Here is a 15,625-nt window from a genome sequence, read left to right on the forward strand (position 1 = left end):
TTAAATGACCTATGGGGCCCACACACGATCGGTTTGGACTGATGAAAACGGTCCTTCAGACCATTGTCTTCTGGCTGTCCTATCGTGTATACGAGGCCTAAGTGTTCCGCCTATCACAGACATCCTCTCATCCTCGTCCATGGGATGAGGATGAAAGGGTGTCCGTGATAGGCAGAACACTGACTCACTTGCTGGGAGTGTTCCCCTATCACAGACGAGGACGAGGCGCGGCTTTTGTACACTGGATGGCCACCGTCTGAGCATTATACAGGGACACAGGCATTACACGCTGCCTCTCTCTTCCAGGTATCGGATCAGGCATCGGGAGGATTTGCGCGAGTACAAGTACTCACGCAAATGCTCTGTATCGGTCCCGATACCGATACTAGTATCGGTATCGGGACAACCCTACTTTGGAGATCTTTTTTTACTGACTTTCTACAAAAAAAAAAATGAGTTTCCAATAAAATCCAATAAACAACAAACACTTAAGCCCTGTACACACGATCGGATATCTGATGGAATCTAATCCGATCGATTTTTTCATCAGATATCCGATGAAGCTGACTTTCATCAGTATTGCCTACACACCATCGGTTAAAAATACGATTGTGTCCAACGCGGTGACGTAAAACACTACGACGTGCTGAGAAAATTAAGTTCAATGCTTCCGAGCATGCGTCGACTTGATTCTGAGCATGCGTGGATTTTTGACCAATGGACTTCCCCACAGACGATCGTTTTTTTCTATCATTTTTTTAACCATAGGAAAAATTAAAAACAGGTTCTATTTTTTTCACCGATGGGAAAAAAAATTATGGGGCCCACACACGATCGGTTCGTCCGATGAAAACGGTCCATCGGTCCGTTTTCATCAGACAAACCGATCGTGTGTACAGGGCTTCACATGGCAACATTATAAGGAAAAATAAATAAAATCAAAGAATCTGATCAAATCTAAATAAGAATATAGATGTTGCATCATAAGTATTAGTTTCAGAATCCAGTAATGTAAATGCAGACTCTCAAACAGAACCCTAGAGGAATTTACAGCTACAGCAGAAAGGATATTTTTAGGATATTTTTTGAAGCTCAGTCTTGCTACTATTATCACCTGCATAGGTGACAGCAATTATTTGTGGCTGATCACACAAGGCTGCAGTATTTTGTGATTTATTGCTGTTACATGTGACTGTGTAGGCAACACCATAGGGAGCCCGTTGTTTAGTCATTTAACAATCAATCACTGGTCTTCTGTGATTAATAAGAGTAGAGTTTAGTAGTGCGATGATAATACTAAAAATCTTCTGTATGGCTTAATTGTTAACCCCTTCGCGCCTAAGGATAATACAAATTTGAATGCCCAAGCGCAGTTTTGCAACTTTGACAGGTGTTAGTAAAACTGACCATATAATCACAACTACTTTGTGTATCCAGGTGGATTATATATATATCTTGTTGTTTTTTCAGGATGGACAAATTGGCCTTATATTTGGTAGTAAATGGTAATGGGTATCTCCCGATTTATATATACCGTATTTGCCGGCGTATAAGACGGCCCCCTAATTTTCCAGCCAAAATGTTGGTTTTGGGATATACTCGCCGTATAAGACTACCCCCTTCCTACTAGTCATGCCTCGCCTCACGGTGCCATCATTACATGCCAGACTGTGCCACTACATGCCAGACTGTGCCCCATTACATGCCAGACTATGCCCCATTACATGCCAGACTGTGCCCCATTACATGCCAGACTGTGCCCCATTACATGCCAGACTGTGCCCCATTACATGCCAGACTGTGCCCCATTACATCCCAGACTATGCCCCATTACATGCCAGACTGTGCCCCATTACATGCCAGACTGTGCCCCATTACATGCCAGACTGTGCCCTTACCTTATCCCAAGACATGTAGAATCGCGGCCGTACGTTTTTTCAAAAGCCGCGCCTCCTACGTCTTCTGTTCCGTGATAGGCGGAAGCACTCAGCTTCCCAGAAGGCACTGTGTTCAGTGTTCGCCTATCACGGAGGCCCTCTCGTCCGAGGACGAGAATGCCTCCGTGATAGGCGGACACTAAACACAGGACGAGAGGGCCTCCGTGATAGGCGGACACTGAACACAGTGCCTCCTGGGAAGCTGAGTGTTCCGCCTATCACGGAACAGAAGACGTAGGAGGCGCGGCTTTTGAAAAATCGTTCGGTCGTGATTCTGCATGTCTTGGGATAAGGTAAGGATGTTAGGTTACCGGCGTATAAGACGACCCCCGACTTTTAAGAAGATTTTAAGGGGTTAGAAAGTCGTCTTATACGCCGGAAAATACGGTATTTTTTTTATTATTATCAAAGGAAAACTGCCCAAAGTAGTAAAACAAAATATTTTTTTTTCAAATGTAGCTGTGTATTTCTTGTGACTACCATAACCTACCACCAAAGTACAACCCAAAATAAATTCTCCTGCTCCTGACAGTCACATCGATACCACATATGCACATTTGTCATTTCGTTATTTGTTGTTTGTACCAGTAGTAAGGCCCAGTGCGAGTTTTGCATTTTTTGTATCCTACCTAAAACAGACACTGACACTAACTGACACAGATACTAATTTAAAAAAATGCTTTTTTTTTTTAAAACAAATTCCTGCTCAAAAATGTCTTACATGACCTTTGACCCTGACTTATGACCCTGACCTTAACCTTTGGCCCTTACATGATCCAAACACTAACCCTGGCACCAGGGGCGGACTGACAACTCATGGGGCCCCCGGGCAATAGGAGATTATGGGGCCCCTGGGCAATAGGAGATTATGGGGCCCCCGAGCAATAGGAGATTATGGGGTCCCTGGGCAATAGGAGATTATGGGGCCCCCAGGCAATAGGAGATTATGGGGCCCCCGGGCATTAGGAGATTATGGGGCCCCCGGGCAATAGGAAATGATGGGGCCCCCGGGCAATAGGAGATTATGGGGCCCCCGGGCAATAGGAAATTATGGGGCCCCCGGGCAATAGGAGATTATGGGGCCCCCGAGCAATAGGAGATTATGGGGCCCTCAAGCAATAGGAGATTATGTGACAGCAAAAAAGATTTAACATTTTGGGTTTACATCCACTTTAAGTGAACAAACTGATGTTAGATTAGTTACTATGCACAGCTGCACCAGATTCTATGTGCGCCAGTTTGGGTAAATCCCCTCCAATGTACTTCATTTGCAAGAGGATGCTACTTTTGTGCCCATATGATAGGGGGGTCATGTTTTCAGAAATAATTGCAGTCAGTTCTGAGATCAGACGCAGGTTAGTGTTTATTGCACACTAGGGAGGTGTTACCTGAGTCTAATTTATTGATAATAATTTATTGGTGAATGATCTGCAATGTTTTGACAGTTTATCAGTGAGATGGATAGTTCCGTGTGTGATCATGTGTCATCTATGTACATCGGGATACTGAACCATGAACTGTACGCCAGTGACATCTCTGTGCAGTCATTACATATGATAATGTCATCTTAATAATGTGAAAAAATTGGTGCGCTTTTCCTTTAAACCTCAAAAGCAAAACCCTAATCCATAAATAAGTGTAAAGGCAAATTATAAATACACCCACACTGGAGATATGCATATAACAGTGCAAAACCAACATATTCATATCAAAATATGTAACAGCATCTGTGAATAAATTAAAGCATAAGTAACCCATTGATTTAACAGTTTAACCACTTCAGCTCTGGAAGGTTTTACACCCTTCAGGACTAGGTCATTTTTTGTCATATGGCACTGCGTTATTTTAACTGACAATTGCGTGGTCATGTGACGCTGTACCCAAATAAAATTGTTCTTTTTTTTCCACAAATAGAGCTTTCTTTTGGTGGTATTTGATCACCTCTGCGGTTTTATTTTTTGCGCTATAAACAAAATAAGAGTGACAATTTTGAAAAAAAAACTATATTTTTTAGTTTCTGCTTTAACCACTTAAGCCCCCATTTGGCCGGCCAAAGACCAGGCCACTTTTTAGGATTCAGCACTGCGTCGCTTTAACTAACAATTGCGCGGTTGTGCGACGTGGCTCCCAAACAAAATTAACGTCCTTTTTTTCTCACAAATAGAGCTTTCTTTTGGTGGTATTTGATCACCTCTGCGGGTTTTTATTTTTTGCGCTATAAACAAAATAAGAGCTACAATTTTGAAAAAAAAATATATATTTTTTAGTTTCTGCTTTAAAACACATCCAATAAAAAAAATGAAATCAAATTTCATCATCAGTTTAGGCCAATATGTATTCTGCTACATAATGTTTGGTAAAAAAAAAAATACAAATAGGCATATATTGATTGGCTTGCGTAAAAGTTATAGCATCTACAAAATAGGGGATATATTTTTTTATTTTTTTTGTAATGGTAAAGATCAGCGATTTTTAGTGGGACTGTGACATTCCGGACACCGGGGGATAGATCGGACACCTAACTGACATTTCTGAGACTTTTTTATGAACCAGTGACATATTACAGTGATCAGTGCTAAATATATGCACTGACACTGTATAAATGATGCTGGCAGGGAAGGGAATAACATCAGAGGTGATCGAAGGGTTGAGGCTGCATTGAGCATTTTCAGCTCGTATAATGCCAGAAAAAATGCCCGAAAAACGCCCAACAAGCAAAATCCACATTTTATTTCATTGGCACCTGTTCACATCTAAGCATTTTGTCACCTGAAGCAAAACGCATGAAGCTCAAAAAAGTCCATGAGCTTATTTTTAGGCGTTTTTCTGCTTTTTACATTGACCCTTTGACCTGTACAAAATCGCCAAAAAAGCGGCAAAAAACATTTTTGTGCCTGCAGTTCAGTAAACTCCAGGGAGATATAAAAAGAAATGATGCAGTACTGTATTCATTAATCATTGCATATTCCTGTTATGTGGCTGCTGTACTATATACTTGTATGAGGAAGTATCCTGTTCTCTTTGTATTACTTCCTGTGTGTGATATCCCTGATGTTTCTGCCAGTGCCTCTGATTTCCTATTAAAAACTAACCACACTAAGCAGGGGAGCACAGCATGCTCAGTTCTCTAGCTGTGCTGGGAACTCAGCCTGCTCTCCTCCAAGGCTCAGGCCTCGTACACATGACTGAGGAACTCGTCGTAAATGAAACATTGTTTTCCTCTACGAGTTCCTTGTCAGGCTTGTCGAGAATCTTGACAAGCTTTTTTCGCGTACACACTTTCAAGACAAAATCTCGTCGTTCTCAAACACGGTGACGTACAACGGCACTACAAAGGGGAAGTTTGATTCCACTGGTGCCACCTTTGGGGCTGCTTTTGCTAATCTCATGTTACTGCTTGTTAAGTAAAAGTTTGGTGAGAGACGATTGGCGCTTTTCAGTCTGTTACCGCGTGAAAAATGTGCTATCTCCATTAAGAACCCTACTTTTACTGAACGTGCGCTCCTGTCTCATACTTTATTCTGAGCATGTGCGGGTTTCTAAGCATACACACAAACGTGTTTCTCGTCATAAACCCGACGAGAAACACGACGAGGAAATTGAGACTCCCGATGAGGAAAAAGAGAACCTGTTCTCCTTTTTTCTCGTCGAGTTCCACGACAGTTTTCTCAATGAAAAACATACACACGACCGTTTTCCTCGGCAAAAAAGCTCTGCCACCAAGTTTCTTGATGGATTTTGTCGAGGAAAACGGTCGTGTGTACGAGACCTCAGACTTGTCCTGACACTCTTCTCCTGCACAAACTTTTACTGGGAAGTTCAGTATACTGCTGTGTCCCCTCCCCCATCTCTTATACAGCTTAGAACACAGGGAATATAACGGGTATTTATGTTTTTTAAACCTATACACAAATGTTTTTGCCTTTCATTTCTATTTTAAACTGAATGGGTTGTTTTACTTGTTTTACAAGGTGATTGTTTACAAACACTTTAAAGCAAAACTGTACCTAAAAGGGGAAGTTCCGCATTACCCCCCTCCTCCCTCCCACCTCTTTATTATTTGGGATGGGTTTTTTTTGGGGGGAGGGTTAGCTATCCAGCCATAAGCCAGCCAAAAATGGATCGAATTTGGTCCAGTTCAGCGAGGAGATCAGCCAACATTCGATCCATCTATGAGCAGGCTGGTTGTTTCGAAGTCGATATATCAATCAAATTCAGTTCAACTAGCCTGTCTGATTTTTTGTATGCGATTGCTGCCGGTGGCTATAGCTGCTAACAATAATCATTGTGTTCTGCTGACAGGGAGCGCTGTGGGAGGGATTTCCTCATCAACACTGACTTTGATGGGGGAATGGAGCAATAATCACATCATCTATGGCTTGCCTTAGTCTCACGGCCTTTCCAAATGATATCATTGTGTTCCCAGGCCAAATATGTTTGAGGAAGCTGATAAATGAAATGCTGTGTGAAGAACTACAATTAATTATAATTATCTTATTTAGTTGCATTAATAATGCCTGGGCCTGTGCTGCTGAAGAAATGAAGGCAACAGCTGAAGTACACAAGTAAGTACAAATCTTAATGTATTATTACACCGGCTACACAAAACGATCTGTGCAATGATTACAAACAAATCTTGTGTAAGTACCTTAATTTGATTTGTTATCAGTCCCTTGTACAGTGGAGCTTAGTCTGGGAGCAGGAAAAGCAGCACAAAGAGCCATTCAGTTCTGTGACAGTGCAAGGAGCACGCTGGTAGGAAGAGAGAGTCTTTCGCTTTTCAGTTGTTAGCGGGGCACTTTTAACCCCAAAGAAGGGGTTAAAAACTCCCATGTTGCGGCACTTCCGAAGCGCTTTGCAGGCTATTCATTGCAATGGGCAGAGGTGTTGTATACAGTGCTCCCAAACCACCCCAAAGATGCTGCTTGCAGGATTTTCTGAATGTCCTGCAAGTGCACCGCCAGGGTGTGAAAGCACTCATTGTAATGAATGAGAGGCGGTTTTAAGGCACTTTACAGGCAATATTTTTCTAGCGCAAAAACGCTTGAAAACTGCCTTAGTGTGAAAGAGGTCTATATGTATTTTATCTGTTTATTTAGCTGTTTGCCTGGAGTTCATCTTTAACCACCTGGTGATTAAAAATCTGTATTTATTGCAAGAAAATTACTTTGAATATTTATATATTTTTTATTTTTTTAACAGAAGCCCTAGAAAATATGACGGCCATTGCAATTTTTATGTCACACGTTTTTTTCTCAGCGTTTTTTCAATTTTTTTTTTTTTTTTAGAAAAATACACGAAACCACTTCCCGACCGCCGCATGTATATATACGTCCACAGAATGGCACGTACAGGCAAATGGGCGTACATGTACGTCCTTGCCTTTTAGCGGGTGGGGGGTCCGATCGGGACCCCCCCCCCGGTACATGCGGCGGTCGGATTCCCGCGGGGAGCGATCCGGGACGATGGCGCGGCTGAAGAACGGGGAGAGTCGTATGTAAACACGGCTTCCCCGTGCTTCACTGTGGTGGCTGCATCGATCGAGTGATCCCTTTTATAGGGAGACTCGATCGATGACATCAGTCCTACAGCCACACCCCCCTACAGTTGTAAACACACACTAGGTGAACCCTAACTCCTACAGCGCCCCCTGTGGTTAACTCCCAAACTGCAACTGTCATTTTCACAATAAACAATGCAATTTAAATGCATTTTTTGCTGTGAAAATGACAATGGTCCCAAAAATGTGTCAAAATTGTCCGAAGTGTCCGCCATAATGTCGCAGTCACGAAAAAAATCGCTGATCGCCGCCAATAGTAGTAAAAAAAAAAAAATTAATAAAAATGCAATAAAACTATCCCCTATTTTGTAAACGCTATAAATTTTGCGCAAACCAACCGATAAACGCTTATTGCGTTTTTTTTTTTACCAAAAATAGGTAGAAGAATACGTATCGGCCTAAACTGACGAATTTTTTTTTTTTTATATATATATATATATGTTTTGGGGGATATTTATTACAGCAAAAAGTAAAAAAATATAGCATTTTTTTCAAAATTGTCGCTCTATTTTTGTTTATAGCGCAAAAAATAAAAAAAGCAGAGGTGATAAAATACCACCAAAAGAAAGCTCTATTTGTGGGGAAAAAAGGACGCCAATTTTGTTTGGGAGCCACGTCGCACGAGCACGCAATTGTCTGTTAAAGCGACGCAGTGCCGAATTGTAAAAACGCCTTTGGGCATTTAGCAGCATATTGGTCCGGGGCTTAAGTGGTTAATGAATAAAAAAAGACAATATATATCCCAATTTTTATTTTTTTGTAAAATATGAAAGCTGATGATACGCCAAGTAAATAGACACTTAACATGTTATGCTTTAAAATTGTGCGTGCTCGTGGAAGGGCGCGGAACTACGGTACTTAAAAATCTCCGTAGCCAACGCTTTCGAATTTTCCACAGGTTACCAGTTTAGGGGTACAGAGATGATCTCGTGCTAGAATTATTATATAGTTACATAGTTAGTCAGGTTGAAAAAAGACACAATACACAAGGAGATAATGCGCAAAAGCTGAATGCAATGATTCCTTAATATTATAAAATTATGTAATAATGAAAATAATGATAATTATAAATAAATAAATATATATATAAAAATATATATAAAATAATTATAAATAAATAAATAAATAAGTAATAATGTGCACAAGATTTTGTACAATATAAAAGAGTCCAATGCTCAGGGGATGTAGGTTAAGGAGAGAAAGTCCAGGGATGGACGGATAAAAATTTTTTGCGAGGTCACAACTATAACCTCAGGGCTGCCATCATTGAAGAACAGAAACCATGTTCCGAGACTGTAACAAAAAGCAAGGGAAGAGGCACCTCTAAGTGTAGATGTTTTAAGTAATTTAATATAAAAATAAGTACAGGCAACTCACATTGTTGAAGTGCAAAATAGGCATTTGTACATAGATTCTTTAGAAGTGGTCATCAGCTCTGTCACTTGTGGTCCTTCTTCTGCTGGGCGCTGTGCTGTGGGAAGCTGTCCTTCACCGCTGTAAGGTGTTGAGGCGGGCGGTGGTGGGGAAGAGAGCTTGCAAGCCAGGCAGTGGAGGGGAGATGTTTTTGCAGCAGAATGGCGCATGTGACGTCACTGGCGCCATTCTGCTGCAAAAACATCTCCAGTCCACTGCCTGGCTTGCAAGCTCTCTTCCCCACCGCCGCCGGCCTCAACAACTTACAGCGCCCAACAGAAGAAGGACCACAAGTGACAGAGCTGATGACCACTTCTAAAGAATCTATGTACAAATGCCTATTTTGAACTTCAACAATGTGAGTTGCCTGTACTTATTTTTATATTAAATTACTTAAAACATCTACACTTAGAGGTGCCTCTTCCCTTGCTTTTTGAAAAAAGTCACAAGTACATCTAGTTCAACCATGAAAAAATTCATTATTGCCCTCACTCTGCCGTTTTCTGCGATACCTCACATGTGTGGTGCGAACAATGTTTACATATGTGGACACGACCTACGTGTGTTCACCACTGCGCGCGAGCACGCAGCAATGGTGGGCATCTTTAAAAAAAAATAGTTTTTCTTATTTTATTACATTCTTTTAATTTTTACACTGTCCCTTAAAAAAAAAAATGTTGGGTCACTTTTATTGCTATTGCAAGGAATGTAAACATCCCTTGCGATAACAATACAGCATGACACGTCCTCTTTATGGAGAGATGTGGGGTCTAAAAGACCCTCAAAAGTCTTGTTTACATGGAACTGGAAGTGATGTCACAATGTTGCTCAGTCCTCCTCTACGATAGAGATGAGGACGGAGGCCATCTTTCCTTCATTCATCTTTCAGCCCAGCGGCCGCCATCGCTGGATCGGTTCCCGGAGCTACCAATCACCCAGGTAACCCCAGAAACCACCGTAAAGCGGCAGGAGTGGGGTGCCTCTTCTAGAGGTTCTAAGGGTTTTTTCGCCTTTCTCTGGATCAACTGTGGGTATAGAATTGGGTATATGGGATTGTATGATATTATTATTATTTTTTTTATTATGGTTAAACTGGATGGACTTGTGTCTTTTTTCAACCTGACTAATGTAACTATGTAAGATTGATCCAGCGACGAATGCGCAGCTCGGACTATTTTAATAAGAAAGACCGGCACCTGATGGAAATAATGATACTGGGGGTTCTGACATCTAGCTGCAGCCATAACCCGGTATTAAACGTCAAAGACAAAGTAATGAAGTTTTTTCACAGTTAGGCGGTGGACAAGTGGTTAAAAACTTGGCAAGTGTATATTTAGCAGAACTTTTCCTCTGTATTTAGAAAACTTGGCACAGCTATGCAACAAGATGCCATTAAACCAACAAATCAAATCTTAGAAGAACATGACAAGAGAAGGAAAAAGGTAAGCAACTGTGCTACATTTACAGCCTTGAATGGTATAGTTGTTAAGAAATGTTGTGACTAGCGCTAAAGACATCATTTTTCATTGCAGCCTCTCCCCCTTCTTCCCGCACACTGAGATTCATAGTCAGAGCCGTCTCCTGACATTACAACCGTTCACTCCATAGACAACTTCAAACATATTTCTAACTCGCAAATAAACCAACTTCAAAGAGCCCCATCCATCCACGATTTACTATGGCCGCAAAAATATTTTAGTGACTATTCACTATTAATGACTTTGGTTTGCGAATGCTTTAAATTTGGGGTAATAAAACCTTTTCCCTTTTCTATTTTTCTCAGGTTAAAAGATACTTAAAGTGGCGTTCCGCCGCCCCCCTCCAAAAAATTAAAGTCAGCAGCTACACATACTGTAGCTGCTGACTTTTAATATTAGGACACTGTTAGATTTTAAATGTATTAATATTTTTATGCGATAAATGTTTCTGATTTATTGATTAAACATGGTGGTTTGAGGACAAGGTCAGTTACAGGACGAAACTACATCTGTCGTAGACTTCATGAATTTTAGGAGACCTAAGTCAAGACAGTGGGTGGAGATGTTACTTAAAAATACACAAGTGGGTGTTACGTTTATCACCAACCTTCTTTGGAGCTAGTCTAATTATGCTTAGCTTGGCTTTTAAACCTGTATAAGTATCAATGTGGTGTGCGTAGTTAGGTAGGAAGCCTTAGGGTCACGACCCTACAGAAAAGATGGGGGTAGGAAGGCCCAATCTGCTGGAAGGAACCTTTCCCAGCAGAGACAGATCGTACCATCATAACATCTATTTCCTCCTTCTGTAACTTTCTTAATTGCCACCCTGCCATGATGTTTTACCAGCTGTAATATGTAAGCATTGATTGTCTTGCTGTCCTGTCTGTGGAAGAATAAACATTGTATAAAGAAGAAAACCTGAGTCTGTATATTGGGAACCAAATATGCCTGGGATGAAGGAGAGTTTTGACATATCGCATGACACGTGTTAGAAAATGTCCTCTCTCTCTCACCCACATTTAACAGACACTTACCTGTACTGGATTCCAGCGATGTCGGCACTGCAACCGATGCTTCCCTTTGGCGATAAGGGAACCCGACAGTGAAACCTTGCGGCTTAATTTCCAGGTCCCTACTGCACACTCTCTCTGCGCTCTATTACTGGGCCGGCAGCAGGGGGAGTAGGAGAGGGTCGGACTTCTGATGTACCTCACCGCAATGAGGTCCGACGGAAACGGGGACAGGGTACCTGTCAAAACAGGTACCCGCTCCCCCCTCCCGAAAGGTGCCAATTGTGGCACCGGAGGAGGGGGAATCATATAAGCGGAAGTTTCACTTCCCCAAGGGTTGTAGTAATAAAACAATATGCAGAGCTTTTCATCTATATGCATGTACATTTGTTCTCTGTCAATGGGGGCAAAATCAATTGTTATCAGGCTATTTTTTTCTCCAGGTTATATGTTATTCGTTCATACAGAATAGAGTAGATCTAGAAAATACTATTATGGCCACTAGATAGAGCTGATGATCATAAGTAATATATACTTTCATTTATTATATTTATGTTTTTTTAATATATATTTTGATAGTCAGCTCCATCTAGTGGCCATAATGCAGTGTTTTCCTGAACACTCTTTTTTATTGAACCTGGAGAGAAAATACCTTTCATAACGTTTCATTCTGCCACAATTCTCACAGGATGATTAGCTCTATAACTTTTTTTAAAAATACCCCCTCTAGGTCAGGAATCTACAAATGTTTTAGACAAAGGACTGGTTTACAATCCTTCGGACTTTAGGGGGCCAGACTGTGCTCTCCCAGAAGTAGAAAATACCCTAGTGTCAGTGGGAAAAAATGACACAACACCAGTGGTCAGTACGAGGAATAGAGTCCTATTACTGGTGCCAATAAGAGGAATACTGGCCCGTCCATTGGTGTCAGTGGGAGGAAAAGTACCCCATCATTTGTATTTTTTTGAGAAATAGTGCCTCATTGTTGGTGTCAGTGGGAAGAATTATCCCAGTCGGTATCAGTGGGAGGAATTATGCTCAATTGTTAGTGTCAGTGAGAGGATTTATGTCAAATTGGTGTCAGTGGGAGGGATTAGGCCCAATTGTTGGTGTCAGTGGCAGGAATTATGCTCAATCACTGTTGTTAGTGGGAGGAATACTGCCCAATCGTTGGTGTCAGTGGGAGGGATAGTGCCCCATCGTTGGTGTCAGTGGGAGGGATAGTGCCCCATTGTTGGTGTCAGTGGAAGGAATAGTGCGCAATCGTTAGTGTCAGTGGGAGGAATAGTGCGCAATCGTTGGTAACAGTGGGAGGAATAGTGCCCCATCGTTGGTGTAAGTGGGAGGAATAGTGCCCCATCGTTGGTGTCAGTGGGAGGAATCGTGCCCCAAGGGTCAGTTAAAGGCCAGCAAAGTGCTGCATACGGCCTGTAGGCTATGGTTTGGAGACCTCTGACTCGTTATTTCTCTCGTAAAAATTCACATGACTCTATGGGAGAGATTTACTAAAACTGGTGCACACAGAATCTGGTGCAGCGGTACACAGTAACCAGCTTCTAACTCCAGCTTGTTCAGTTAAGCTTTGACAATAAAACCTGGAATCTGATTGGTCACTATGCACAGCTGCACCAGGCAATCTCCCCCTATGCCTTATAAAGTCCTGAGTGTGCTAGCTTCCTCATGAACAACAATACAGAACCCAGCCTTCTTAACCACATGTTTGTCTTTAGGTCCTAAGGACCTGAGGAGACATTGTAAAGGTTTAAAAAAAAAAAAAAGTTTGTACTAATGAATCCATTCTTCTCCCCTCCAAGCTAGATAATGACGTTGACAAGGCGGCAAATGCTGTGCTAAACAACTGGAAACAACAGATCAAGGTATTTCCTGTTTTATTTAATGCTGAGGATGCAGAGTAGGCAGTCATTGCATTGTCAGGTAGAAAGCCTTATTGATTTAAATGTATAAGTAGTAAGTACAATCAATAGGGTGACTGCTATTGCTGACTAGGAAACAATGGAATTATGCTGAAATCAGACTGTCTACTTATTATTATTATTATTAATATTATTATTATAATACAGGATTTATATAGTGCCAACAGTTTGCATGACACTATATAATATAAAGGGGGACAGTACAATTACAATACAGTACATTACAGAAGGAAGAAGAAGGCCCTGCTCGCAGAGCTTAACATTTAAAGGCAGCCTTGAATTGTATAGTTGTATAGTTGTTAAAGAGGTGCTACACAACTATGTTATATTTTAATCTGGATGTATAGTAATCTAATGCAGCCCATAATTAGCAGGGTTCTCACACTGCTTCTTGACAATACTGCTGCCTCTTGTTGAAGTATTCTGCGCCATTCCACATCCCTTATATCTCAGTGACCTGAAACAGGGTAACCAGCAGCACAAGGTAAGTGCTAGATGAGAACTAGAGCTGGTTAGCTCAAAGAGACAAATTCTCCTGGTCCATGCAGGGCAAAGTGACAGTATCTCTGCAAAGGGCCCATCCCTACCCATACTAATCTTACCAGCAATCCAATCCTTGCTACTCAACAGCTGGTGAGCATACACACCCTTTTCAGGGGCATAGAGCAATACGGAGGCACTGGTAAGGTGAGAACGGGGTGTAGGGCCAAGAGGTCCCTTTGCAGGCACACTGACCTTGAGGGTATAATACAGGGTGGGCTATTTATATGGATACACCTTAATAAAATGGGAATGGTTGGTGATATTAACTTCCTGTTTGTGGCACATTAGTATATGTGAGGGGGGAAACTTTTTAAGATGGGTGGTGACCATGGCGGCCATTTTGAAGTCTGCCATTTTGAATCCAACTTTTGTTTTTTCAATATGAAGAGGGTCATGGGACACATCAAACTTATTGGGAATTTCACAAGAAAAACAATGGTGTGCTTGTTTTTAACGTAACTTTATACTTTCATGAGTTATTTACACGTTTCTGACCACTTATAAAATGTGTTCAATGTGCTCTCCAGTGACATGCGGCAAGTGCTACGCTGTGGGCTCTTGCTGAATGAAGCTAGGACAGCCACTGATGTTTCTTCATTAGACCCCTTTCACACTGGATACGCCTACAGTGGAGCGTTAAAATCGCGGTAAAACACTGCTATTTTACCACGATTTTACCGCAATTTTAAGGCTCCGAAATAGGCGGCACATTGAACACATTTTATAAGTGGTCAGAAACTTGTAAATAACTCATGAAAGAATAAAGTTACTATAAAACAAGCACACCATTGTTTTTCTGGTGAAATTCCCAATAAGTTTGATGTGTCACATGACCCTCTTCCTATTGAAATAACAAAAGTTGGATTCAAAATGTCCGACTTCAAAATGGCCGCCATGGTCACCACCCATCTTGAAAAGTTTCCCCCCTCACATATACTAATGTGCCACAAACAGGAAGTTAATATCACCAACCATTCCCATTTTATTAAGGTGTATCCATATAAATGACCCACCCTGTATATTGTCAGATGGGTTATTTTTTCTGCAGCTACGAAGACCTGTAATATCAGTATTGGATAGACTGACTCTTTAATATTCAAAATCAGCTGCAGTGTACCTTTAATTACTTTGTATGTTTTTTAGATTAAAAAGAAGCTTATGGATCATACTAAGAAACACGAAGTTCTTTTTCATCATGTAGAAAATGAAAACACCAAACAGTCCTCATCAGAGAAGGAGAAGCAGAAGGTCAGCCTATGTGGCTACCTATGAAGGGTTCAGTCAAATCTGCTATTTTATTACTTGTTTGGTGAACTGTTGACGTATCTATATATTTTGTAGGCCTGGTTCACACTAGTGCGATGGGATTTTGATGCATTTTTTTAGGTGCAATTATGTAGTGCGAGATTCCTGTAAATTTTTTTGATGCAATTTTATGCCTTGGGTGCATACTATTACTACTACTACTTCTTTTAACCACTTGCCGTCTGCGCTATTGCCGAATCACGGCTACAGCGCGGACCTGAATTTCTTGTAGGCCGTCAATAGACATCCTCCCCTTTGCACGTGCCCCACACGCCCCTTGCAAGGCGCGCGGCGCACTCTGTGATTACCGAGTCACCGAGACTCGGGTGACCACAGATCCGAGTAAGGGGTCGGTCCCGGCCCCTTACCACATGATCAGCTGTCAGCCAATGACAGCTGATCACATGATGTAAACAAAGCTCGGTAATCTTTTTTTTTCACTCTA

The 15,625-nt window shown here is 41.5% G+C and overlaps 1 protein-coding gene across 1 annotated transcript in view; it reads left to right on the forward strand.

Annotated features, from left to right (window-relative positions):
• The window catches only part of NOSTRIN (nitric oxide synthase trafficking), a 71,766-nt gene that overhangs the window by 29,300 nt on the left and 26,841 nt on the right, over positions 1-15,625 (forward strand). Inside the window, exons 4-7 of the mRNA XM_040357814.1 lie at positions 6,440-6,502; positions 10,271-10,352; positions 13,213-13,275; positions 15,019-15,123. Of these exons, the coding sequence (XP_040213748.1) occupies positions 6,440-6,502; positions 10,271-10,352; positions 13,213-13,275; positions 15,019-15,123 (313 nt within the window). The remainder of the gene's footprint in view (positions 1-6,439; positions 6,503-10,270; positions 10,353-13,212; positions 13,276-15,018; positions 15,124-15,625) is intronic.

The sequence above is a fragment of the Rana temporaria genome, chromosome 6, assembly GCF_905171775.1.
Source record: "Rana temporaria chromosome 6, aRanTem1.1, whole genome shotgun sequence".
NCBI classification, from domain to species: domain Eukaryota; kingdom Metazoa; phylum Chordata; class Amphibia; order Anura; family Ranidae; genus Rana; species Rana temporaria.